This window comes from Berghia stephanieae, chromosome 1 (assembly GCF_034508935.2).
Source record: "Berghia stephanieae isolate SIO BIC M18660-M18661 chromosome 1, UCSD_Bste_1.3, whole genome shotgun sequence".
NCBI lineage: Eukaryota > Metazoa > Mollusca > Gastropoda > Nudibranchia > Aeolidiidae > Berghia > Berghia stephanieae.
This window is the reverse complement of record NC_088360.1, coordinates 35,093,809-35,119,976: the sequence shown is the minus strand read 5'-3', so window position 1 is coordinate 35,119,976 and position 26,168 is coordinate 35,093,809. Positions and strand designations below refer to the sequence as shown.

Genomic DNA, 26,168 nt, shown 5'->3' with positions numbered 1-26,168 from the left:
ACATTTGAGTGTATTCCTCTTAGTGGAGACCTGTGCTTATGTCTGGATGAGACTTTTAGTGATCTCAAACTAAGTACTTTGACAGTGTGCTCTTGGAATCTACACCTGTTTCTTATTTGTACCAATTCCCCTTTGTCTTACCTTTTCTTGGGTGCTTTAATTACAATTTCTTCCTTTTTACTGGCGCTGATATGACCTTAATGTTTTGCAAGTGCCGTAAAACCCTTAAAAACAATAAAAACACACATATGGCTAAATGTGTGATGAGTTTTCAAATGTTATCAAACACACACACACATACACACACACACACACACACTCTCTCTCTCTCTCTCTCTCTCTCTCTCTCTCTCTCTCTCTCTCTCTCTCTCTCTCTCTCTCTCTCTCTCTCTCTCTCTCTCTCTCTCTCTCTCTCTATTTATTTTGTATTTACTTTTGAATCGACACATTTTGCCATGGACATCGATTTCATTATTATGTTACAGAATAATTATTTTCTCCAAACCAACAAAAAGTATTGGTGACTTTTTTCCAGATGTTTCTTCAACATTCATTTATAAACAGTTGTGATTTGGTAGTTCAATTTGATTCAGATTTTCGGAAAGCTTACATTTTCTTTCAATTTTAAATCGCGTCTTTCTTTTAGTTAGTGGGTTATAATGAAATTTTAGATATTTATGTCTTTTTTTTCTTTCTTTCATGTTATGCAAGAAGTGGGATCAAGTTTTCATAAAGGATATTTTTTTTCGTACTGTTGTTTTTGATTATGTAAATGACGTTTGAATGTTAATATTATTATATAATATATTATACATTGAATTTTAAAGATTATTTATATTCATGATGACTTTTTCCTCGTTATTCGTAATGTTATGTGCGTTTTATTATTTTTTAGGGCTCCCATGGTGGGCAGGGAGATCACTCTTCTTCACCCCTGTATATATGCATTTCTTCTTTCTTGTTGATTTTTCCCTTTGTCTTGGAATGAGATTATGTACTTGGTTTTGTCCTAGCATTGGCCACAGTTTAGAAGGAAACAGCAAAATGTATAGTATTAGTTTTGGGAGATGATATATTTTTACATGTTAATCATCTCTCTGTTGTGTGTATTGTTATCATTTTTGTTTTAAATATATTTTGTAAACATTTGAGTGTATTCCTCTTACTATAGTCCATTTCATAATCAATATAGCCTTGAAATTATTTTCTTTAAAATTGTCTGTTGTATGGCATTTACGTTTTGCTTGGTTATTACACATTGCCATGACCAAATGAAAATATTTTTTCCCATTTGAAAACAACTTAGTTATAGGATTGTGCTTATTTGCGCTATAGTAAAAGCTTTTGCGGTAACTGATTTCGACTTTTAGATGCTTTTCAGTGCAAAAACAGTCAATATTTTAAAATCAGTGTCGTTAAGTAGTAAATATTTCAATGTGAACAAATCAAACCAATTGGATTGTTAAGGTCGCAATACGTCTTGCTTCATGATCTAGTAATCAAAGTTCCTGGCCTCCCATAGTGGGCAGGGTGGTACTTATTGAGTCTTCTTTCTCCTTATATCTGTTTTCCAATTTGATTTCTGTCTTTGTCTTGGAATGATATGACTTGGTTTGCCCTGGCCCTGGCCGTAGTGCTTGGCTGGGAGGGAAACAGTAAGTTGCATAGTTATTGTTTTGGGAGATGATATTTTTTTTCCTTGTAAATCATCTCTGTTTCATACTGTTATATACTGTTATATATACTGTTATACTTGATATATCGAAGGTATAATATAAGCAGTTGAGTGTATTCCTCTTAGTGGGATCTTGTGATGGTATGTGGATGAGACATTAAACTATGTATTTAAAAACCCCTTATTTCATCTCTTCTTTTCCTTTTATTCCATGTGTGATGTAGGAGAGCAATGTATTATGTATAAACTAGCAAGCCTTCTTAAGTCAGAATGAGTGAACCAACCGTACTCTAGGAAAACAAAAAACAAAAAAAAAAACAAAAAAAAAACAAACAAACAAACAATGCCCCCGACAAAAAAGCCACAGACTTGAATTTTTATCCCCCCCCCCCCCCCAAAAAAAAAAAATATATATTTAAAAAATATTCCCTCAAATATGTATCGAATACTAATAGATCGACTAATAATAGATCTTGCTAATAACTTACCAACATTTTTAAAACGTTTTTTTTTTTTTGTCAGAGTTTAGTCGGCTCCCCTTTTTTTAGAGGCCAGTTATCATGAACGCGGACTAGATTTAGTTATTCACTAGTAGGATTTCATGAACGCTTTCTAGGGCCGTTTTCATGAACGCGGACTAGATTTAGTTATTCACTAGTAGGATTTGATGAACGCTTTCTAGGGCCGTTTTCATGAACGCGGACTAGCGCTTAGTCCCTGACTATCTCTGACTTTAGTCAAGGACTTGAAAAAATCGGATTCCATGTGAGCTGACTAAGGAAGTCTCAGACTAAAATCACGGCACTTTCGGACTAAGTTTGGCCAAGTTTTAGTCATTTGCTGAGGCAGGACTTCATGCTTAATCTGAGACTAGTTACTAGGATACATCATGGCGTCTACAAGATAACAGCTATTGTGAGATTGAGAGAGCTTCGATTTGGAGGGAAAATACGTCGGTTACGAATGACAGAGGCAAAAAGTGTTCTGTTGCTATTGACACTGGCTTAAGAAAATAATAAGATAAGTGCAGATACTGGGTGGTGTTCCTGACCTCCCATGGTGGGCAGGGAGGTACATACTCTGTCTTCTATCCCCTTATATCTTTTTCCAACATGCTTTCTGTCTTTATCTTGGGATGAGATTACTTGGTTGTGTCCTGGCTCTGGCAGAAGTCCTGACTGGGAGTGGGAGGGAAACAGTCAAATGCATAGTTATTGTTTTGGGAAATGGTATTTTTTTTCCTTGTAAGTCATCTCTCTGTTATGTGTTATTATATTTGTTATTTTGAATTTATAATGTAAGCGCGGGTGGTTGGATGGGAGCATCACCCTTGAATCATATACCTATGATGTTCGCATGGGTGTACGATCCGATAGTGATGTCGTTTCTTCTTCTCTTTACTGCCTATCCTGCTTCTTTGGTTTGTGATTGTATTTTTGACAGAGGATATTTTTTTTTCTGTAAATCTTCTGCCTGTTTGTTCTTGGTTATTTATAATTTAGCTTATATCTTTAGGTTATGATTTTGATTTACATTTGTACTATTTTTGTTAGATTGCTTGTTTTTTTGTTTCAGCGGTCTCTCATATAACCTCATTTGTGTTGGAAGAGACCTAAAGCAATAAACAAACAAAAAAAAAAAATATAATGTAAGCATTTGACTGTGTTCCTCTTTGTTGAATTTTGTGCTTGTGTCTAGATGAGACATTTAGGTGATCTCAAACTAAGCACACCGATAGTGTGCTCTTGAAATCTACATCTGTTCCCTATTTGGATGCTTTAATTGTAATTCTAGAACTTTTTACTATCCCATTTTCTTCCTTTTTACTGGTGCTGATATGACCTTAATGTTTTGCAAGCGCCGTAAAACCCTTAAAAACAAAAAAACATAGTGGCACTTACTGTGTCTTCTATCCCCCTATATTTGTTTTCCAACTTGCTTTCTGTCTTTGTCTTGGAATGAGATTGCTTGGTTTTGTCCAGGCCCTGCCCGCGCGGATAACCTGGCTGAGAGGGAAACAGTCAAATGTATAGTTAGTTTTGGGAGATGATATTTTTTTCTTTGTAATTCATCTCTCTGTTACGCAATGTGTTATGTTTTGTATACATATGATATATGATTTGTAAACATTTGAGTTTATTCCTCTTAGTAGGGACCTGTCCTTGTGTCTGGGTGAAACTTTTAGGTGATCTCAAACTAAGTATGTACTTTGATAATGTGCTCTTGGAATCTGTTTCATATTTGAACCACTGGGTTGGGATCCTGACCTCCCATAGCGGGCATGGAGGTACATACTGTGTCTTCTTCTATCCCCTTATCTCTGTTTTCCAACATGCTTCTGTCTTTGTCTTGGAATGTGGTTACTTGGTTTTGTCCTGGCCCTGGTTGGAGTCCTGGCTGGGAGGAAAACAGTCGAATGCATATATATTGTTTTGGGAGATGATATATTTTTCCTTGTAAATCATCTCTCTGTTATGTATTAGTATTATTATATTTGTTATTTTTAATGTATAGTGTAGGCATTTGAGTGTATTCCTATTTGTTGGATTTTGTGCTTGTGTCCAGATGAGACTTATAGGTGATCTAAAACTACATTGGTGGTATGCTCTTGGAATCTACATCTGATCCCTATTTGTTCTAAGTTCCCCTTTGTCTTACTTTTTCTTGGGTGCTTTAATTGAATTATAGAACTTTTTTGCTATCCTATTTTCTTCCTTTTTACTGGCGCTGATATGACCTTAATGAGTTACAAGCACCCTAAAACCCCTATAAAACAAAAACATAAGTGCATATCATCGAAAGTACACAATTTTTGTGATTAAAAAAAAGAAGAGTGAATCTAATCGGCTCGCGAGTTGCGGAGTGAACGGAGTTCATCGAAGGGTTTGCTTCAAAGAACAACCCAAAAATAAATAAAAAATGATTAGAATGTATAGTGGAGACAACAGTTATTCTACTGGCATTGTAACTGACTGAAAAAATGTGATTCGTCAGAACACTTTTTCTGTATTGTTTGTTTGTTTTAGGTTCAATTTGAGTTTCAATGAAACTTTCATTGGCGTAAATTTAGAATTGAAAGTCGACCATGGACATCCTTGTAGTCAACAGTCGATATCGGTGATTTGATTCATCATGACAAAAGTAAGTTAAAATATGAAAAAAGAACGAAATATTATCTATGCCGGATATATTGCTAATTTCCTCTTTGGAAATCTTTTGCGTTGGAAGTTTGAAGGCGGGTAACTTACCTGCCATTGTGTACTAATGAGCGTGATATTACCCGCACAAGACTGTTATCTGCATTTTTTGCGGCCGCAAATATCAGGGCGATCCACAAATTTTGGCAAATTTCACAAAATTGGCAGATCGTGGCAAATTTTGGGAAAATTGGCAAATCGCGTGGCAAATTTTGGGAAAAAAAAAAAGAAGTGAAAACAAAATAACGAAAAAAAAGTGCGAAACTTGAGAAATGTTGCAGCTTTACCTGGGCCCAAACCAAGGGAAGCTACTCTCTACGGACAATGATCCTTTAAAATCTTTGTAACAATGCTATTCACAGTCATTTCATTTCTCAAGTCAAATAAATCGAGTCACTTACACTTCCAACTTCAGTCATGGATCGTTTCGTCAAAAAATCTTTGTTCTCCTCAGCAAATTTTTTGGCAAATTTTGGTCTTTTTGGCAAATTTCTTGGCAAATTTTGGGGGTTTTTTTTGGGCAAATTTTGGCAAATTAAAGGTCCCAATTTAGCAAAAAATGCAGATGACAGACAAGATAGCCGAATTAGTCACTGTCCTTACAACGTCCACTACTAATCAAGAGACTAGAAAGCGTTCATTAACAATACTTCCGGTATAGATAATATTTTGTTTCTTTTCGTATTTTAATTTACTTTTGCCATGATGAATCAAATCACATGATATTGACTGTAGTCTGCTAGACTACAACGATGTCCATGGTCGACTGTCAATTCTATATTTAGCAGTGTTGGGCGATATCACAAATGTGATCTCAGAGTAAGTACACTGATTGTATGTTCCCTATGAAAACAATTCCCCCTTGTCTTACTTTTAATTGTGTGCTTTCAATTGTAAATTTATTACTTTGTTTGACTATTCCATTTTCTTCCATTTTCTTGGCGCTGAAATGACCAAAATGTGTCACAAGCGCCGTAAAAACCCTTAAAAACAAACTTGATTCTCGCGTCCTGGCAATTGTCTGGGTCCTTGACTTGGAGGGAAACAGTCAAATTCTCGTTTTGGGAGATGTATTTTTCTTTTCTTGTAAATCTTATCTCTTTTTTAAACTTTTATTTTTATTTTGAATACCACGATTTGCAAACATTCTAGTGTACTCCTCTTAATGATAATGGGGACCTGCGTTTGTGTCTAGTTAAGATTTTTAGGTGATCTCAGACTAAGTCTCGCGTTGACGCCGGCACTGGATAGATGATTCTGTTTTAATGGGTTTTATGGGGCTTGCGACACATTTAGGTCAATTGAATTTCAGCGCCGATAAAGAGAAAAAAAAAATGGGATAGCCAAAACATTCTAGATTTATATTAAAGCATACAAGAAAAAGTATGACAAAGGGAAGGGGATCAAATGGTGAACAGATGTGGATTCAGAGAGCACAGTTTCAGTCTGAGCTCATCTAAAAATATTATCCAAACGTGCTCAAAGCGCTTTACAAGGGGTCCCTAGCCAACAGTAACACTTAACATGTAGGACGAGACATGATGCCTGTTAGGTGATGGTGATATTGCAATTATTTCCTCGACAGAGACAACGTTGTCAACGACCAGTTACTCCTTTCACACCCGAGTACAGTGATATAATGTGATTAAAGAACATTTCCCAAGGACTCAACTATGCGCCGTTCAGAACGGGTCTCGAATCTCGAACCCTGGACCTCCCGATCCGAAGACCACATAGCCGGATTGAGATTGCTGGATTCTTTTTTTTTTTTTTTTTTTGTTTGTTTGTCCCGGCAGGACTACTTTGTTGGGTCAAATGTTTTGTTCCTTTAAAAAAAAAAAAAAATTGGCTGATAGATTTGCTTCCCCCACCCCCTCTTAAATCGTTTCTCTGCTTTGCACAATTATACTTTTTAGTTTTGAATAATATGGTACTTTGTAAGGAGTTGAGAGTATCCTTTATAGCGGGATCCTTTGCTTGTGTCTGGATGGGGTTTTTCAAAATTAAAACAGGCACATTGATAGACTGCTTGCGGAATCTTCTGTTCCTATTTGAACCAATCCCATTTGTCTAACCCCTTCTTCTTTGATTTTAACTTCAGATCTATATTCTTTTTCCTAATAATCTTCCTTTTTATACATTTTGAAATGGCATAAACGTGTCGCGAGCGCGTAAAACACCTTTAAAAAAACCCAAACAAAACGAATAGAGCCACCAACACCACTCATCATTATCATTATCGTCGCCGTCGTTGTGTCGTCATCATCATCATCATCATCATCATCATCATCATCATCATCATCATCATCATCATCATCATCAGCATCATCATCACTAACATTGTCACCTCAATTCAATCATTAAGAATACAAGGACGGCACATTCCGACACGCAATTTGTTTTGGGCATTAAATGCTTTATAATATCAAGGACATCTTCCTGAAAACAAAGTGAAAAGACGTTAAAATCATTGTTGTACATTAGTGGTAATTTAATCATCTTTCTAAATCATTGGTAATGTTATAAGTCACGAGGTCACAAAACATTTATTTTTAATGACACATTACAGATGCATGAGGTATATCAAAAAGATGGAAGATTTATTATTGAGTGGACAGTATTTATTAGAAATAAATAGAAAATGCAAGCATTTGGAAAGCTTTTTTTATTATCTTACATCAGAAATGAAATGTTGTACAAACTCATCTTAATGACATTAGAATAAATTTGAAATTAAAATATAATGTTTTAGAATAAGCCAATAATAATAATAATAATAAGAAGAATTATAAATAATAATAATAATAATAATATAATAATAATAATAATAATAATAATAATAATAATAATAATAATAATAATAATGATAATAATAATAATAACAATAATAATAATAAAATCAATCAATAAATAGAATACCCGGTGCAGTGGATATCTCCTGCAATGTGGTGGAATTGAAGCTTTGAAAAAAAAATCTTTTGATAACAAATGCTTTCATCTGTTATGGTTGTGAGTTATGATTAGAATTCGTTTTCTTTCCATTTTTTTTTCTTTTATTTTGCTATACTCGTTGTCCTATGAAATGGTATCTTAATATATCATCTTATAGAAAAGATAACCAGATAATATTCAATAATAGAACGAATTACACATTTTAAAACAATTTTTGTGACATGCCCTCGCTCTTTTTGGATCACGAGATTTCAGCCTTACCAGAGTTACAAAACCTGGTTTAAAACAAAAGAAAACTGCTTTTATGTCACAACGTAATAGGAATCCTTGTAAAAACGTGGACGGACTATGTTATGGACGGTTTGGACTAAGTTATGGCCGGTTTATAACTCGTACGCTAAGATGAAATGTGATATTGCGTCTGAAGATCATATGAATCAATGCAACTATGAAGGTGCTTAAAAAAAAAGAGAGAATGATATTTAGACATTACAAATAAATATGATAAAAATGTGAGTGACTAAATAATGAATGAATGTAAATATACATTATCATTTTTTTGTGGCATGTGTGTCTATGACTGAGCATAAAAAAATAAAAGTGACACGTCAAATCATTCATTATTGTTGGAGATAATGAAAACATCAGGGAAATATTTTTAAAGAAAATAAGTAACCCCTCTATCGTGAAATAAAAGAGTATTATCATGCACTGTTATTCTATCCTTTGAATAGGCAAATCATTATATTCAAAAGTATTTTAATGTAAATTTTTCGCATTTCATATATACAAAAAATGTATTTTATAAGTCTATTCAAATCTTTCTATTTTGAGACACATACTCCTCCGAAGTTTTAATACAATATTTGCTACATATGGGTATGAGTTGTGTTTGTGCATCAGCATGAAAAGATATACACTTTTCTTAACAACAATTATATAAAGATTTATTTTTAAAAGGTCTGGCGCCGCACGAAAGGTAACATTTATTGTCTTTGACTTCTCATTGATTTCTGAAGTAAATAGCAATGATAAAATGGGATGGAATATTCTGATAACAACATTCTATCATCTCACATTCGTTTAAAGTGCCTCATTCACCGTGTTTTGATGGTAAAGGGGACACCCGAAACGTCCCCATCACTAGTATTTGCAAATTGAATTTGAAGTTGCCATTCCATTCCATTATTGTTATTTACTTTTTCGAGTTTCAAGCAGCAAAGTTTGCATCCTACATCTGGCAGCATATGTGGTACCAATTAACGTATAAATAGTGTGAACGCTGTAAAATAATCCCACAATTTTTTTTTACAAAGATATCTTAGTTTTTGAGTAGTGACTCGACCACAGATAGACAACAAAACAAAGTCTAGGGCATTTCTGTCTAGATCTCAGGTGTATGAAGTCTATTTTGGCTAATGTGTTACAAAAGTGAAACATTCCTCTCCATTTGAAGCCTTACAAAGCAACATAAGACAAATTAATGCATTGTTCTTTTTTTAACCCTTCATAATTGTCGCAGTTTTATATTATGTAATATTGCACCAAAAGCATAGTAGGTATAGCAGCTCATCAACAAAATGATGATCCTGCACAATTTAGAGATCCAGACAAATCTATTGCCTACCTTTATGACCGAATTGATGTGTAATATCGAAATTTGACGAAACGACACAACTTGTCAAATCAATTCTAGGCCTGGTAATAGACTGATTGGAGTTAAATTCCTTGAAATAGTTTTGTTTGAAGTGGGGAATTCTTGTGGCAAATTAGTATGATAACGAACTCTCTGCCCACTCAAAACAAAACAAAACAAACAAACAAATAAAACAAACAAAACAAATTCAATCCCCCCCCCCTTTTTTTTTTGGAGACAAGACAGGTATAAACCGTAGACTTGGTTCGTTGTACAACTCAACTCACTGGGCTGTTAGTGTTGATTTCAAACGGCTATTAAAACCTTGCTATGTTCTAAAATGTGTGTGAGGTTGTATAAAAAGAATTAACAAAATCAAAACTCTTTAAACTTCCGGTGGTTAAAAAAAAATGCAAAGTGTCAATTGACAATTAGGCACTCAGTACCAGTTTGGTTTGATAATTTATATTTACAATTGTTATATCACAGATTGGATCATCACAGTTTGGTATTTCCCTCTAGCTCTTTGAGAAACAAGGCCCTTACTCCAAAACAAACTCGGACTGGACAAGTTTAATGTGTCATAATGGGAGTGATCTATATTCATGTTTCCGTCCAACCCGGTCATCGATCACATGATTTGTTGCTGTCCAACGATTGAATATTTCGTATTATATGTAAACACTCTGCTTTGTTAATGAAAGTTGTAAACATACCCATGAGTCAAGCTGAACAAAATGACAGACATATTGTGCTGTTAGATATTTCGAAAACGGAATACTTGTTACTATGTGGGTAACTTTGAGCATATTTTGCAATTTGACCAATGTCCTCGAAAGGTAATATAGATCATCCCCATTCTTACACCAAAACAGAGTTTAAACTTTTAATAAAAGCAAAATTTAACTCCGTATTAAGTGCAAATAATTCGACAGGAGAATGTACAAACTAGATTCTGGGCCTTGTTCTGGAGAGTCATAACGGGTTTGCATATAAAATGCTTTATCACAAGGAAACCACATCCCTTCAAAGAAAATTATTTTTTACATATTAAAGCATTGTTAATAATAATCATCATTTATCATATAATATACTATTTTTGAATAAGGTACTTAATAATAATATTTGTAATATTATCAAATAGTTAGTTACATTTGGCTTTGTACAAACATAGGGTTTATATTAACTAATAATTGTTGCATTTATTATGATATGAGATGAGCTAGCACACAGTAATTAGATTATGGTGAGCTAATATCGTTTTCCCAGTAAAGTCAGGTATTTGTGGATATCAACTTTACCACCCTTTGTCGACTGACTGAGGGCGGAACTGATGACGTCATTGGGGATGTCCAGGTTGTAAGCGTTGTTGTACATCTTGGTCCACTCAGCCACGTCACTGTATGGGAGGCTTCCTGTTAAAGACAAACAGAAATATTATCGTCCGTATAACAGGGAAGAAAAGTCGTGACACCTTCTACTTTTCCGATTCCAAAATCCTGGGAAGTGTATGTAACCAGTCCTTCGGGAGGACTAAAAATTGAATAAGTTTCATATTGAATCATAAGGTGGCGTTGTATTTTCGTGCCTAGCAAAGTGTATATTCAGATTCTAAAGATTACCGGACGTGAAAGAGTGAGGGTGGATGATTTTAATTGACGATCAGCATAATATGTAGACTAAAATATAAGGATGCCATCACTGAAATCAGATGGTCATTTTCATAAGGTGTGCATTCAGTCCCTGGAAGTTTAATATACATATATATATATATATATATATATATATATATATATATATATATATATATAGAGAGAGAGAGAGAGAGAGAGAGAGAGAGAGAGAGAGAGACAGACAGAGAGAGAGAGAGAGAGAGAGAGAGAGAGAGAGAGAGAGAGAGAGAGAGAGAGAGAGAGAGAGAGAGGAGGTTATATACCATTCCATTTACCTTCATATTTTTCATCTTGTCTATATAAGGCATCTGCAAACTGCATAAAGTTTTTAAACCATGGGGCCTCTGTAGACTGCCTTGATGATCTATTCAGTTTCTGAAATGAGAAAATAGGACGTAAAGGGCTTCCTTAGATTAAAATGATACAAATGGAACAGTACATTATGGCGAACACATCAATGGAATAGCAGATTATGTCTCAATGGAGTTAAATGGCAACTCGTTCTTCAGTAACAATCAAGTTACGCATTTCTCACAACGCCACAAGCCAGAAAAGGGACAGATGTCGCTGGACACAACCCAGTAAAAACGATGTAGTGACATCCGTTAACAGGTATCTTTACAAATAAACCACCCACATCATCCAACATGAAAAGCTAGTAAAGTGATTACCCCTTTAGCTAAAAAAACCCCCCAAAACAACAACAACAAAAAACAGCCGAAAACCCCCAACTAAAACCAGAAAAACATCAGTTGAAATTCATATTTTATATATAATATAAAAGGGCGATTTTTTTCTCCGAGGGGTAGTTGTTGACATAATATTTCTCACACTGAGAATGTAAAACAACCGCAGGTCGGGAGAATATCGAATATTAAGTTTATTTCTTAAATTTAATCAAAATTCAAATCTCCCCCAAATCGACCCTTACAACTACCTCTCTGTCACGTCACGGTTACATTAGCTTACCTCATAGTTCCGTTCCAAATCTTTGAGCTCCTCGTCCATTCTTGATATGATCTCTCTGCTGGCGTCAGGTTCATCCTTCTATTTGGAATAGATAAGAAGGTTTGCATAAGAGGGCGAAATGGCAAATGAATATGACTATGGACTTCCACTCGGAGCCCCAGGGTCGAGCACTACTATCTCACTTTTTCCCTATTGAGCATTATATTTTGATAAGCTTTATATTCATCTTCAGAAAATTGCTTTATTCTATCCATGTGAATTGAACTTTCCATCAAAACCAATTAGGAAACAATCAACTGAACGAGATGTGTGCAAAACTAGAGACATTTTAATTTATTGACCTTCAATATGGTTAAGGAAATATGAAAGAGAAAATGTGCATAAAATGGTATTATAGCTATATCAATTTTTGATTATTATTTGGGATTCTGATAACTCTTGATTGTTGGACTAATCAGTTAATTACTGATATAAAGTAAACGTTTTTATGGGTTTTTTTTTTTGGTGTGTATGGCTAAAATGTGAAAATGCATTTAGTCAATGCAGAGCTGTACAAGACAGCAAAACGACATCTAGATTCAGTCAACACAAAAATGTTTGTACAACGTTTACCGCCTATAACTTGTGAAAGAAAACAACACTACATTCTTTTTCTAAGTCAGGATGGACAATAATATAAGTAACTTCTGTGATTGAAATTTCGAACCAGTACCCAATGCCTCTGGAGACGAGTTCGAAATTTCAAACGCAGGACTTCTCGCCCATATCATTTCTTATCGAAACGCTATTTTTTTCCCCTTTACAATGGTTGTGTTTTTTTTAACCGAACGATTTGGCATTAGGAATGATCATTGTGGTCAGGACATAATTACACGTCAAAATCTGTTTTTGAACTCATACTTTTTTTCTTTTTTCTTTTTTGTGCAAAAGATGATAGGGACGTCTCATACTATTTTAGCTATTATTATATAGTAAAATCGGGTTTCCAAAAACGAAAGAGGTATCTATAAGAATTATGATATCATCATATCTAGCATACATCCTTAAATAGCAAAAAAATGGGAAACATTTTTTAATAGCCAAAGAGATTAAAAAAAAAAAAGATCAGACAAAAAGAGAAGCCAACATAAAGGTTCAAAAGAATCAATGAATTAGTAAAGTTAGACAATTAAATGTATTACTAATGTCTTTATATATTATTAAAACAGTGTAAGGATCAATCTGAATTTCTAAAAATAAAACTTTTAAAAACATTCTTTAAAAAAAAATCAATTGTTTCTCTCTGCAGAGGACGCTGATTTACAGCAAACTACTTTCCAACGAATCTCAATAGATACTACTACTACTACTACTACTACTACTACTACTACTACTACTACTACTACTACTACTACTACTACTACTACTACTACTACTAAGTAGTAGTAGTAGTAGTAGTAGTAGTAGTAGTAGTAGTAGTAGTAGTAGTAGTAGTAGTAGTAGTAGTAGCAGTACTGACAAAGAAACGTATGGCACTGCCTGAAATTCCTAGCGGTAAAATTTCATTAGCAAAAGAACGAAATGAAAAGAATTCAATGAATAATAAATATTACATTGATGCTATTCACTTAAACGTTTAAGAAATAATTAATGTGCCTACCTTCCACGAGGCTGGTGCGTCTGTATTGATATCTCCTTTCGGCCAGCTTGGTTTGGGTTCTGGGAGTTTCTTGGCGTATTCCAAAGGCCTTTTACTGGCAGGGATAGGTAAGCCCGTCTTCAGAGGCTGGACTCGTTCTAGGAATTCCAGGAATGACCACCAACTATTAGAGAACACAAGGGTTGAAGAATTAAAAATTCGTACATCTATAAATTGCTAAGTTTCACCTCATCCTTTCCATCATGCTAATCCCTTTGAAATTTGATCTTTAGTCAATTTTCTAATATCAAGGAGGCAACAGTGGGCCTCCATTTGCTTTGAGATTTTTTGCTTCCCCGTTAAATCAATTGTTCTAAATGTTAATACCTAATGAAACTCTTGTGTTTATTTTTTTTTTATCTTAGGGCAACATTTTATGAATGGAAACAAAAAACTTATTACTAGATCCTGGTCAAACGCCCAACTAGATCATTTGGAATGGTCTCAAGTTACATCTCACGTATCGAAAACATGGGATAATGATTAAGGGAAAATCTCGATGGTTCAATTCTGGCTCCACCTTCAATGTATATATGTATTCGTCGAGTGGTGTAGGTTGGGAGCATATTGAAAAGCACTATATTATGTGCCCTACAGACATGCAGCTCGCTGAACCAACTGATGAATAAAAACAAGTTAGTATTAAAAATGAAACGTTTCTTTTGTGGGTGTGAGACTGGGAAGAACGGATGATTAGGGGTGAACGCTTTATGATGATGCTCATTCAGTGTGTAAAATTATATTCCCGTTTGTCTACGATTCAAAATTAAGAACTTAAAGTACTTAAAGATTATTTTGAAAGCCAAAGCTCATTTAAAAGTTTTAGATCAGAAGATTGTTATATCGTTTTATCTTATCTTCGTCAGATTTTGTAAAATTTCTTCTTCTTCTTCTTCTTCTTCTTCTTCTTCTTCTTCTTCTTCTTCTTCTTCTTCTTCTTCTTCTTCTTCTTCTTTCTTCTTCTTCTTCTTCTTCTTCTTCTTCTTCTTCTTCTTCTTCTTCTTCTTCTTCTTCTACTACTACTCTCTTCTTCTTCTTCTTCTTCTTCTTCTTCTTCTTCTTCTTCTTCTTCTTCTTCCTTCTTCTTCTTCTTCTTCTTCTTCTTCTTCTTCTTCTTCTTCTTCTTCTTCTTCTTCTTCTTCTTCTTCTTCTCTTCTTCTTCTTCTTCTTCTTCTTCTTCTTCTTCTTCTTCTTCTTCTTCTTCTTCTTCTTCTTCTTCTTCTTCATTATTATTATTATTATTATTATTATTATTATTATTATTATTATTATTATTATTATTATTATTATTATTATTATTATTATTATTATTATTATTATTATTATTATTTATTATTATTATTATTATATTATTATTATTATTATTTATTATTATTATTATTATTATTATATTATTATTATTATTATTATCATTATTATTTTCATTATTTTATTATTATTATTATTATTATTATTATATTATTATTATTATTTATTATTATTATATTATTATTATTATTATTATTATTATTATTATTATTATTATTATTATTATTATTATTATTATTATTATTATTATTATTATTATTATTATTATTATTATTTGATTATTAATTATAATATATTATTTTTTATGAAATAAAATATTATTTGAAAATGATAGAATAGTTTTAATTCTTTAAAAAATGATTTATTAAACCATTAAATCAGAGATAACACCTTGGCTTTGAGAGGGAGGGAGAAACAGAGATGGAGTACACGCACACACACACACACACACACACACACACACACACACACATACACATACATACATATTATACATTGTGTTTCTGTTTGTTTGTAATTGTATATCCCTTACTTGTACTGCTCATCCTTGTTATTGTCATCACATCTCGCCAACAGACCCATTATCAAGGACTCTTGAATAGGAATTCGGTGTTGGAAGCAAATGCTTTTGATCTACGGAAGAACAGAATACACATTCATGGTAAAATATACGTGTCTGTCAAAGTGATAGATATATAGTTAGATAGATAGATAGATAGATAGATAGATAGATAGATAGATAGATAGATAGATAGATAGATAGATAGATAGATATATATATAGATAGATAGAGAGAGAGAGAGAGAGAGAGAGAGAGAGAGAGAGAGAGAGAGAGAGAGAGAGAGAGCGGGAGAGCCCGGAGAACGGGGGAGAGTTTGGCGGAGGATGAGGACGAAAGGAGAAAGATTAGAGAGACAGCCACAAAAATCCTGGAAATCTCCGAGAGTACGTATTCTAGAAGCAAGCAACACAACATGATAATAGCCAACCACAATCATTTTTCGCCTTATGCTTCCCTGACTACAAACAGAGATGCATAATATACGAGATGGAAGTCGGTTTGGACGAATTCAATCCCTCGAGGGGTAGGGGACATACACTCCTCTCAACTTGGCGAGAAGTTGCCAGGCTTCTCCACAGAGAAGACACAGGGTGGTAGCGAATCAGCTTCGGTCGAGGACCTGCCTCACGGCAAAATCGCTTCATCAGTGGGGACTTTCCACCTGTCCAGCATGTACCCGATGTGGGTTAGAACTCGAAACCGCAGCGCATCAAGTTGAACGATGTGTTGTAACGAAGCTTCCGGGTGGGTTTGCGACGGTGCACGAGTGCGGTAATGACTTTGCTGATTGGTTCGATCGTCATAACAAAATAGTGTGAGCACCATTAGAAGCTGCTGCCTTGTGCCGAGGCTTTTTTTCTTAACCCATTTGTCTTGCATAATCTAATGTTTTGGATGCTTTCTCACATCGAATTATGCTCCGCTCGCCGTTTTAAACCAAATTATTTCCGGAAAATAATGATAATCCTTCGGATTCATTGTTCACAAACCAAATAAATACATCTTATAAATGTATCTCTTTTTTGTTTACATTCATAAAATATTACAACCAACCTGGTCAGCTGAGAGGGTTCCCCTCATTTCTCTATCCTCTCTTTGGAAAGAATAGACAAGACTCTCAAAGTCGATGACAAATTCGTTTTCATTCAGTTGTTCTTCCACCATCCGGAGTAACTTGGCTTCTCCGCCGTCGTTAAAGAAAGGACTTCCCACTCGATGCCTGAAAATGATATATAGCACAACAATAATGTCAATAATGGCGGTGTGTGTGTGTGTGTGTGTGTGTGTGTGTAGGGGGGGGGGGTCCTGATAGCTCAGTTGGTATAGCACTCTGGTCACGCGCAAAGAGACTCGAGATCGATTCCGTGTCAAGTTGAGATGTTTTTATGGCCATATGTTCATCCATCAGTGATTAGGTATCTGAGTCTGTTAGATCTGACGGAACGTCCTTTGATCATGATACACTAGCGTTCTAGTTGCAAGAAATCTTTATTGCCTGTTTGACGTTATGGAATTCGGGATAAACTGGCTCCATGAGTCTAATGGCTCTGAAGTATGAAGGACTGCGTTGTAATGTCAATAATAGCGTTTCACATCCTAATTTGTGACCCGTCGCACCAATCTGGTGTTATGGAGGAATAGACGAGATGTAGAAAACTCGATTTAAAGATAAAATAAAGAAAATCAGGACATTTAAATTATTTGTTTTTTTTTCAGTGTAAGAACAAAGACTTCCTTTCTGAAATGAAGACATTAATTTCTATTCTTTTTGTATAAGTCTATAACTAAATTATTCTATTTTGAGCTCCATATTCATCCCTAGTTAATATCGTTTTGGGACGATTGGTCACAAATTATCATTTTCGTTATCGTTGTCGTCGTCTTCGTTATCATCATAATCATCATAATCATCATCATCATCATTATCATCATCACCGCCACCACCATCATCACCTCCACCTTCATCCTTCTCATCACCATCACCACTACCTTCATCCTCGTCCTTCTCCTCCACATCATCATCATCATCACCACCACTATTTGACCCACCAGTATTATAAAGTTCTTCATCATTTCCAAACGTAATCCCATTCTTACCTCGCCGCTACGTGTTTGCCCTGTGGTTTAGTGTTGTAGTATTGTTGTGATGGTTTGCTGGGGGGCCTGGAAATAATGAAATATACTTTATTACACTGAGTTATCTAACAACCATCTCACATTCAAATCCCTGACCATCCAGTATAATCTTATGATTTGGCAATACAAGCTAAAATCATCACTTCCTTCTCCTTACCATTGACCATTGTTCTCATGTTTTTATAATTTTACGATTAAATAGTACTCAAGCGCGGTAACTTTGGAGTCTCTGAAAATGATTTCACACAATTCTTGAATTGTGTCCCTTGCCAAGAAAAATCGGGTGGTACTATGTATCATAATGATCGTAACCCACCGATATCTATTCTTATCATAGACCGACGTGCATTCATTTGCTATAATATATGTGCACGTCGTCATAGGCCTATTGGCAAGGTAATAGACATCTTCCTCAGGGAATGATCTCATGAAACGCAGACAATACTCTTCAACAGTCGTAACGTCACTTCCCTCGTAATGACGCATGGTAACTTAGTAACTGGCTCTAAACTATCGGAACAATGGCAGACGCCCTTATGAAATATTTCTCCGACGAGCATAAAAGCGTATCCAGAGGAAAAAAACCATTATAAATCTGATCATGTTTTGACTTTTACACATTCTGATCATAAGACACATGCACAGTTCTAGCCAGCATGAAGAATAAAAAGTACCGATTTTCTTTGTTTAGAACCACGATGGCCGCCGTTGGTGGGCGACGTGACATCAGACTATTGAATCCAATTTACAACAATTTTTGAAGAATAATATGCAATGAAACTAATTTCTCATAATTTCTCTCGTAATTTGATTTTCATTTAGATTTCAAGCTAAAATGCAACCCACTAGCATTGATTTGAACATTATATCTCCAATTGGACATTCAAGCTTCTGCAATCGCGGCATAAAGAGGAAAGACTCACATTTGGCTTTTATTCTTCAAGGCCACTCCAACAAAAGACAAGAACTTCTCGTAGTTAACATCCCTTTGGTTTCTGTGATCGGACACGAACAAGGCGGCTGTCAGCTGTAGAAGATCTGGAGGGAATGTGAACTATTGGATGGGTGGTAAAGAAGAAAATATAAGACATTTTACAAAAACTGGATAATATGATACAAAGTAGATAAATTGAAACGGGTAAGACAAATATTAAAATAATAATAATAATAATAATAATAATAATAATAATAATAATAATAATAATAATAATAATAATAAATGATGATAATAATAATAATAATAATAATAATAATAATAATAATAATAATAATAATAATAATAATAATAATAATAATAATAATAATTAATAATAATAATAATAATAATAATAATAATAATAATAATAATAATAATAATAATAATAATAATAATAATAATAATAATAATATTAAAAATAGCTTCACAACATATTTCTTTATTCTAAAGGTTGCACCATTCAAAAATGCAAGGTACATCTACATTACTGAGTTTTTAAAGATCGTTTTAATGAAGCAATTTTCTTATTGAAATTTAAAACAAAATATCTAGGCCCTTTCTATTTGCATTGCTCGTCTCGCTCAAAGAATGATGACATAAAGAGAATAAGTGAATCCTACATAGAAAATGGGCTGAAATAATTGATGGGCATGTTGCCACAACCTTTGCATTATAATGTCAAAATCGTACGTCTTGTCAATGACTAACCTGCTGTCTTGATAAGGAATGGAATAAATCTTGATATTGACAATATCCAGATAACTGTTTATCGGCGGTATTGGATATATCCAGGTACACATCCCGTAGCTTGACAGGGTCGGAGTAATACAGTTCGGAACCCAGCACACTGACTAGCCTCATCTCGTCTTTCTTGGTGAGGGTTATAGGTTTCTCTGGTAGGAAAACACCACGTGGTATCATCGCCATTAGCCTGGTCCGGAACTGGTCGTCTGTGTCGTTGTATGAACTGCTCGTTGTACTAGGAGGCTGGGGGAGGATTTAAAATTGTATTCATTGATGATATTCGCACATAAGTCAAAAATATTATTTTAATTGATAAAAAAAGGAAATTTCTGCACACGGAGTACCAAACTATCAAACTAGAACATTTGGGGAATGATTCAAATTCATGGAGACAATCTAAAGTTGACATGAATAGAAGTAAAAGGTAATTTGCATGGTAAGATGTTATTCTTTAAAAGGAGGAAGAAACCAGCGAATGTGATTCGCATCCACGTTATTCTGGTCGATATCCATAGTCAGTTGAGGCCAGTATACGAGAACGACAATTAAGGCTACAACCAAGAATTGTTACATACAGTATTGTCTTGTTTTACATAAAATATTGCTTTGAATTTGTAGGATTTTAGATTTCAACATGAATTTAATTTGAGAGTCTAGTTATATATTAAACATATTTTCCGTGGAAACGTGTGAACATAATACACATACAAAGAACCTAATAAACAATCCAGTTAATAAAATCTCCATATCTTTTTTTTTGTGTGGAATGCAGCCCGAAAAGGGGGGGGGGGGGATTTAAACCTATGAATGTTAAGTAGAAGTAAACGTAACATTAGTAATTGGTTCTAGAGGTGCCAATTGATTTATCGACTTCTATGATTTGATTAATATACTTATAGTCAACCACCTCAACGACAAAGCAACACGAAAGAGTGGACGACTAATACAATAAACAAAGGGGATGCGAAACCTGATAAGGTCTTTGTTCATAATGGGTGGGCGAACTGTTTGCATAGCCGTTCTGTTGTAAACTCCTGTTGTAGGACCCTCTCACATCGTCGCCCATGGTAACGCCTCCAGTGTCGTATGGTTTTGTCCAAGCTTCCGGTTCAAAGACGGTGGAGGCAATGTGGTTGATGTATCGATGTTTGTCAATGGGACCCAACGTGGGGTAACGGGAAGAAATGTCTTTGGAGTCCGGTCTCTTTAAAGCGTAATTCGCTTTGGGCAGGCTGTGCCGCTTGTTGAATGGATCCTGTGTGAAGAAGAAAATCAAAATACATTGATTATCTTTTAATAACACGCTGTATATTTTGTGATATTATGATTGTATAATTACACTCAGCGGATTCTAAGATTTGTTTAAAAAACGTGCTCATTGATTAATTTTTTTAAAAGCTTGGTCACTGTGCTTTGCTTTTTAAAAAAGTTTACTTACGATGTCCTTCGCAGTACACACTCATGCGCTCAGTCATTCTGAGTAAGTCGAATAAGTAGATAGAAATTTTTATTCTGAAAGAAAAAGCGAATTAATATCCTCTCAAAGCATTCAAATTGGTACAGAGTTGTTGAGGACGTAGACACATTTTTAACTTTATTAATTGCACCTTTGCTCACATCTTTGGGTGTAAAAGTAATTTTAGATGAGGAAAAAATAGAAAGATCAGAAAAGCCTTGGAACATGGACACTAAAAAAAAAGTGAAGAAGATAAACTAGATACTTTCTATAGGAAACAGCCCTGGAGAATCCTAAATACTCACTCCACAACCCAAATATGTAAGTAACAAATCGCTGTACATTAAAATGCAAAGGAACACCGCTATCGCTAATTTCGGAAACACGATGAAGACTATTGGACATATTTTAAGGAGAGACAGAAATATTCAGCAAATAAGGCGATGGTGCTATTCTTTACAGCAAGCGGACATAACAAACACAAAGGCAGACTCACAGCAAGCATGTATACTTTTCGATAAATATAGACATCACGTGTCTCGGTGACACACAAGAACTGATGCCAAATACTGTATAGAATATTGATCACTCAAAAACAATAAAATGCACGCTGTGGAGTTAATTTGGTGTAGCGCATCTATTTCAAACTCTTACAAAAAGACAATGACCCCCCCCCCCCCCAAACAACCCTAAAAAGAAATTTAAAGAAAAAGAAAAGAAAAAGAAAAGAAAAAATATATCAACAAATAAAAAAAAACAAAGATAAAAGAAGAATATTTTAACCTCCACCATACCCTCTAGAAACATATTTTCAAGGGTGCCATTTCTCTTAATATGTCCAAAAGAGCAAGTTTTTGTTTCTCTATCATCTTGATGAGATACGGCTTTTGGTTATTTTCCTTTGCTGTCCAGTGGAAGCGGAGAATTTTCCGGTAGCATATCATATCAAATGCATTGATTTTATTCTCATCGGGTCTTTTTTTCGGTTTGGGGGGGGGGGGTTGTTTGTTTGTTTGTTTGTTTTTGTGATTGTCCATTATTCAAATCCATATAATTCTGTTGGAAATATGCATGTTCTTAATATTTTAATTTTCTTTTGGATGCTTTCACTTTTTCATTCTATCCATCCACCCATATATAAATCTATCTATCTATCTATCTATCTATCTATCTATCTATCTATCTATCTATCTATCTATCTATCTATCTATCTATCTATCTATCTATCTATCTATCTATCTATCTATCTATCTATCTATCTATCTATCTATCTATATATCTATATATCTATATAAAATATATATATATATATATATATATATATATATATATATATATATATATATATATATATATATATCAACCACCTTCTCTCCTTCCTCTTTCTTTACCTACCCCCCCCCCCCCTCTCTCTCTCTCTCTCTCTCTCTCTCTCTCTCTCTCTCTTATTTTAGTTTCCAAGGGAGAACAACTCATCAATAGCATTGCTCCTTGCTGATGTTGATGTGTTTTGATTTTTAATTATTTGTTTTCAGCGTATTGATTTTAGCAACGCTTGTTCTTTCTTTTCTCCTTATCATTCAAACATAGCGAATTTAGAAACGATTTTGGCTCAAGGTGTTAAGGTCCCCCGTTACATTACTGGCGTGTACAGTATTTGGGTGCAATAAGTGTTAATAATCTCTCTTCACCCATAACACAAAACAATTGTGCGCCTTAATATGGCGTTTTCTCGAAGCAAGACTAGAAAAAGCCAAGTTGTTTCTCCGCCATGTGTTTAACCCCATAACAATTCTTAATCTCTTCACACACAGCAAACCAAATGATGTGGAATTAATAACATTAACAGTATTTTTGTTGTCGACACATCTTACTGTAAAGTCAGTATTATTTGCCAGGAGGTGGACCTACCTACTTCAGAAATGTCGTATGTTGTTAGAATGTAGCAGTAATGATAAATAAAAGCGCATTAGAGGTTTGTATCTTGGATTTGAAGTTTTACAAAAATATTAAATTTTCTAGATTTAAAAAAAGGATAAATCAGGAATCGAGAAAAGTTTGTTTTACAGTAATTTATTTTGTATGCTGAGCGAGGTCGAAAAACAGTAACTACCCATATCTTTCAAACTGGTTAGTTAAAAAGAAATTAAATGTTTATATTACAATTATAGAGAAGGGAAAAAATAGAGAAATACCAATAAGAAAAACAACATATAACATTAGCTCAATTGCATCAATGAACACCAGTGACTGTTCTGAGCACATCTCTTAAATCTCATTTTCAGTCAAGATTCGTGAATAAACAAAAAACAATATTCGGAGAGATATCTTGCTGAACACAATCACCCCCCCCCCCCTTTTTTTATCACAAAAAAAATAGAAAAGAAAAATGAAATATAAACAAATAAATACCACAATGGGCCATTTTCAACATGTGCTTGCTACTGAATGATGTGAAAAATTTTCGTATTGAATGCAAAATTAAAATTTCACGAGGACATCGATATCTCGTATTTGAGCACATATTAAACTGGTCTTTATTTCTAAATTGTAAACAATCCTTTATCTTTATAAAATTGAGAAAGGAATCTGCTGCTCTCACAGCAAAATAACCAGTCAATACGTGATGCTAACTTTGAACAAGATTGGAATGTATAGGCATCAATCGATGACAGGGTGCAAAACAAGTAGGCGATTGCTTTGACTTCAACTCATTTTTAAACGACCATTCTGTTTGCTTTTTCAACTGAGTTTTTTTCTCTTCACTTTAAACACGTTAGCCATTATATAACTTTATAATTATATAAATGATTCCTCATAATTTTGATACGTGTTAAAATTGATATATTACTATTAACCATTATGAACCAATGTATTCGTTATCTCTGGTCTCTTGCACCGATTCTTTTCATGATCATTAGAAAGAAGTGAGTAAAATATAATAAAGTTAGTACAAGAATAAGTTATCATAATTGTTTAAAAAATACTCATCACATTTGAATGGTAATGTGGTGCATTATCAGGTGTTACAATTATAAGAAAGTGGTTATTTCATGGTTACTTATATGTTAAATTTACATATTGGTGAGTAACATTTATTCAAGGTGTGTTATAAGTAAAAGTGTGACACATTTATATGCTCGTGGGTTTTACCTCTGAGTTGATTTGGTTCTGCTGGCCTGTCCCAACGTTTTCTTGCTGCGTGTGTAGACAATAAGAATTTTGTGATATAATTCAAAAATAGCATATTTGGCAATTATCAATCAGTGTATCAAGGATATAACAAAATTACCTTCCTTCACCAAGCTGAACGAAGCATTTACCACCTCATCCAAAACACATAATTAATTTGGGTCATTTTCTGTAATCAAATACTCACTTGGATCAAGATTAGCAAGGGAGATATTATTTGAAGTGGCTTCCATTTGATTAAGTAATGATTTTTGTATTTAATCTTTCAGACTCTATGTATTCAGACAACAATATATAGTACTGATATTTCTAAAATACCAGCGTGGAGACCTCCAAAACAAATATTTGGTCCCTCTCAATAATTGGTCGTCTGCTATGCCTTATAGTAGGTTATTCGAAAAAAAAAAAAACAACGAAATAATATGAGAGAGACGTGTATAAAACATCCTAGGCTGGACTGAAAAGTCTTGATGTCTAGTGAATATTTCCAATTGTATTGAACTCATCAGTATAAACTATACACCAAAATGTGCGTAATTTATTCTTCTATTTAAGTTACTAAATTTTGTTTTCTTGATTTTAGTATATCTTAATTGAAAGAACCCATATTCCAAAATGTCGGTTAAAGAAATCACACTAAAAGCTAATGCAATCAACATATTGCTGTGATTGAGTTCTTTACTGCAGCGAGATGGGCATCCGTAAATATTAATACACGGTTTAAACGTATTTATTGTGACTCGTGTGCTGGTCGAAATGTTAATAGATGAGTCAAGTGCTTTACTGGTTCTGATGCTATTTCCACCACTAATCTGCCGTAAGTACTCTGGAAAAAACCCATATTTTAAAATTTGACCAGAAATCTCGTCCTTCAGATATTGATCAATTTAAATGACCCTCATCTTTGCAAAAAAAACAAACAAAAAAAACAACAAAAAAACAAAAAAACAAAAAAAAAAAAAAAACAAGACAAAAAAAACAAAAAAAAAAAAAAACAAAAAAAAAAAAAAAAAAAAAAAAAAAAAAAAAAAAAAAAACAAAACAAAAACTCTCAAACCTGGGACTTCGTGACAGTATATGACGAAGACATCATGAAAAGAAATGTCCTACCTCTTGGTATCATCTTAAATTGCTACGAGATGAATATTGAATGAATGTAATGACTATTTGTAAATGACAATATTAATGTTTTAACAACAAAGGGGGAAACTGTTTGGCAATCTCTCAGAGATAGATTCTATCATTGTGGAAGAGAGTGATAACCCGACAGTGCTTTAAATTGCGTTAAATAAAAACTGAAACAACGATTGATAAAAGCCAAACAAATGTCACCAGCTAAGACATCAAAATAAACAGAAAAAATTTAGTTAGATTTTAATGTTATCTCGATATGATTCACAAAAAAGTAAATGATTTAAAATTTGAATTTCGGAATTCATTTTGGACTTGCCAGAAAAAAAAATTCAAAAATGAAAATGAAACAGGCTTTAAGTTTTTAAAACGGAAGCAATTTATGAAACATGTGCTCCTTCCAGTGGCGGTTCTAGCCTATTTACAGTGGTGGGGCAAAGATGATCCGGTCATATATATATATATATATATATATATATATATATATATATATATATATATATATATATATATTTTTTTTTTTTTTTAAATTATAATTTTTTTTCACCTTTAAAAAAAAATATTTCAACCACAAATAATCACAATGAAATGACAATACCAGTAAATTTTAATTATTCCAAACGTAATCAAAAATTAATCACGAAAGAGAATACAACTAAAAAATAAAGCGACGAGACATAATGCGACAACACCTTGACAACAGAAGTCCATTTCATTCACTCGAAAAATTAAAGAGATGCTTTAATCCCTCAACGGCGAGATTAATATTTCTGTTACATTACTGGTTTTCAGTAGTATGTAGTAACCTTAAAGTTTTCATCGAGAAGCAACAACAGCGATATGACTCGAGTTTCATTCAGAGCTGAAATTGCATCATTTTTAC

The 26,168-nt window shown here is 33.9% G+C and overlaps 1 protein-coding gene across 3 annotated transcripts in view; it reads right to left on the bottom strand.

The window, feature by feature from the left end:
• Window positions 1-7,690: 7,690 nt before the first annotated feature.
• LOC144972869 (uncharacterized) overlaps window positions 7,691-26,168 on the bottom strand; it is a 58,029-nt gene continuing 39,551 nt past the window's right edge. For 2 of the 3 annotated variants that reach the window (XM_078914640.1, XM_078914624.1), the window contains exons 4-13: window positions 20,477-20,761; window positions 19,471-19,749; window positions 18,710-18,840; window positions 17,748-17,813; window positions 16,704-16,869; window positions 15,621-15,721; window positions 13,742-13,904; window positions 12,103-12,180; window positions 11,409-11,508; window positions 7,691-10,875 (exon numbers count right to left, since the gene is read on the bottom strand). In XM_078914640.1, the coding sequence (XP_078770766.1) occupies window positions 10,712-10,875; window positions 11,409-11,508; window positions 12,103-12,180; window positions 13,742-13,904; window positions 15,621-15,721; window positions 16,704-16,869; window positions 17,748-17,813; window positions 18,710-18,840; window positions 19,471-19,749; window positions 20,477-20,761 (1,533 nt within the window). In that variant the 3' untranslated portion in view covers window positions 7,691-10,711. Of the gene's footprint in view, window positions 10,876-11,408; window positions 11,509-12,102; window positions 12,181-13,741; window positions 13,905-15,620; window positions 15,722-16,703; window positions 16,870-17,747; window positions 17,814-18,709; window positions 18,841-19,470; window positions 19,750-20,476; window positions 20,762-24,115; window positions 24,161-26,168 lie in introns of all 3 variants that reach the window. The other variant, XM_078914633.1, reaches the window with a different exon arrangement.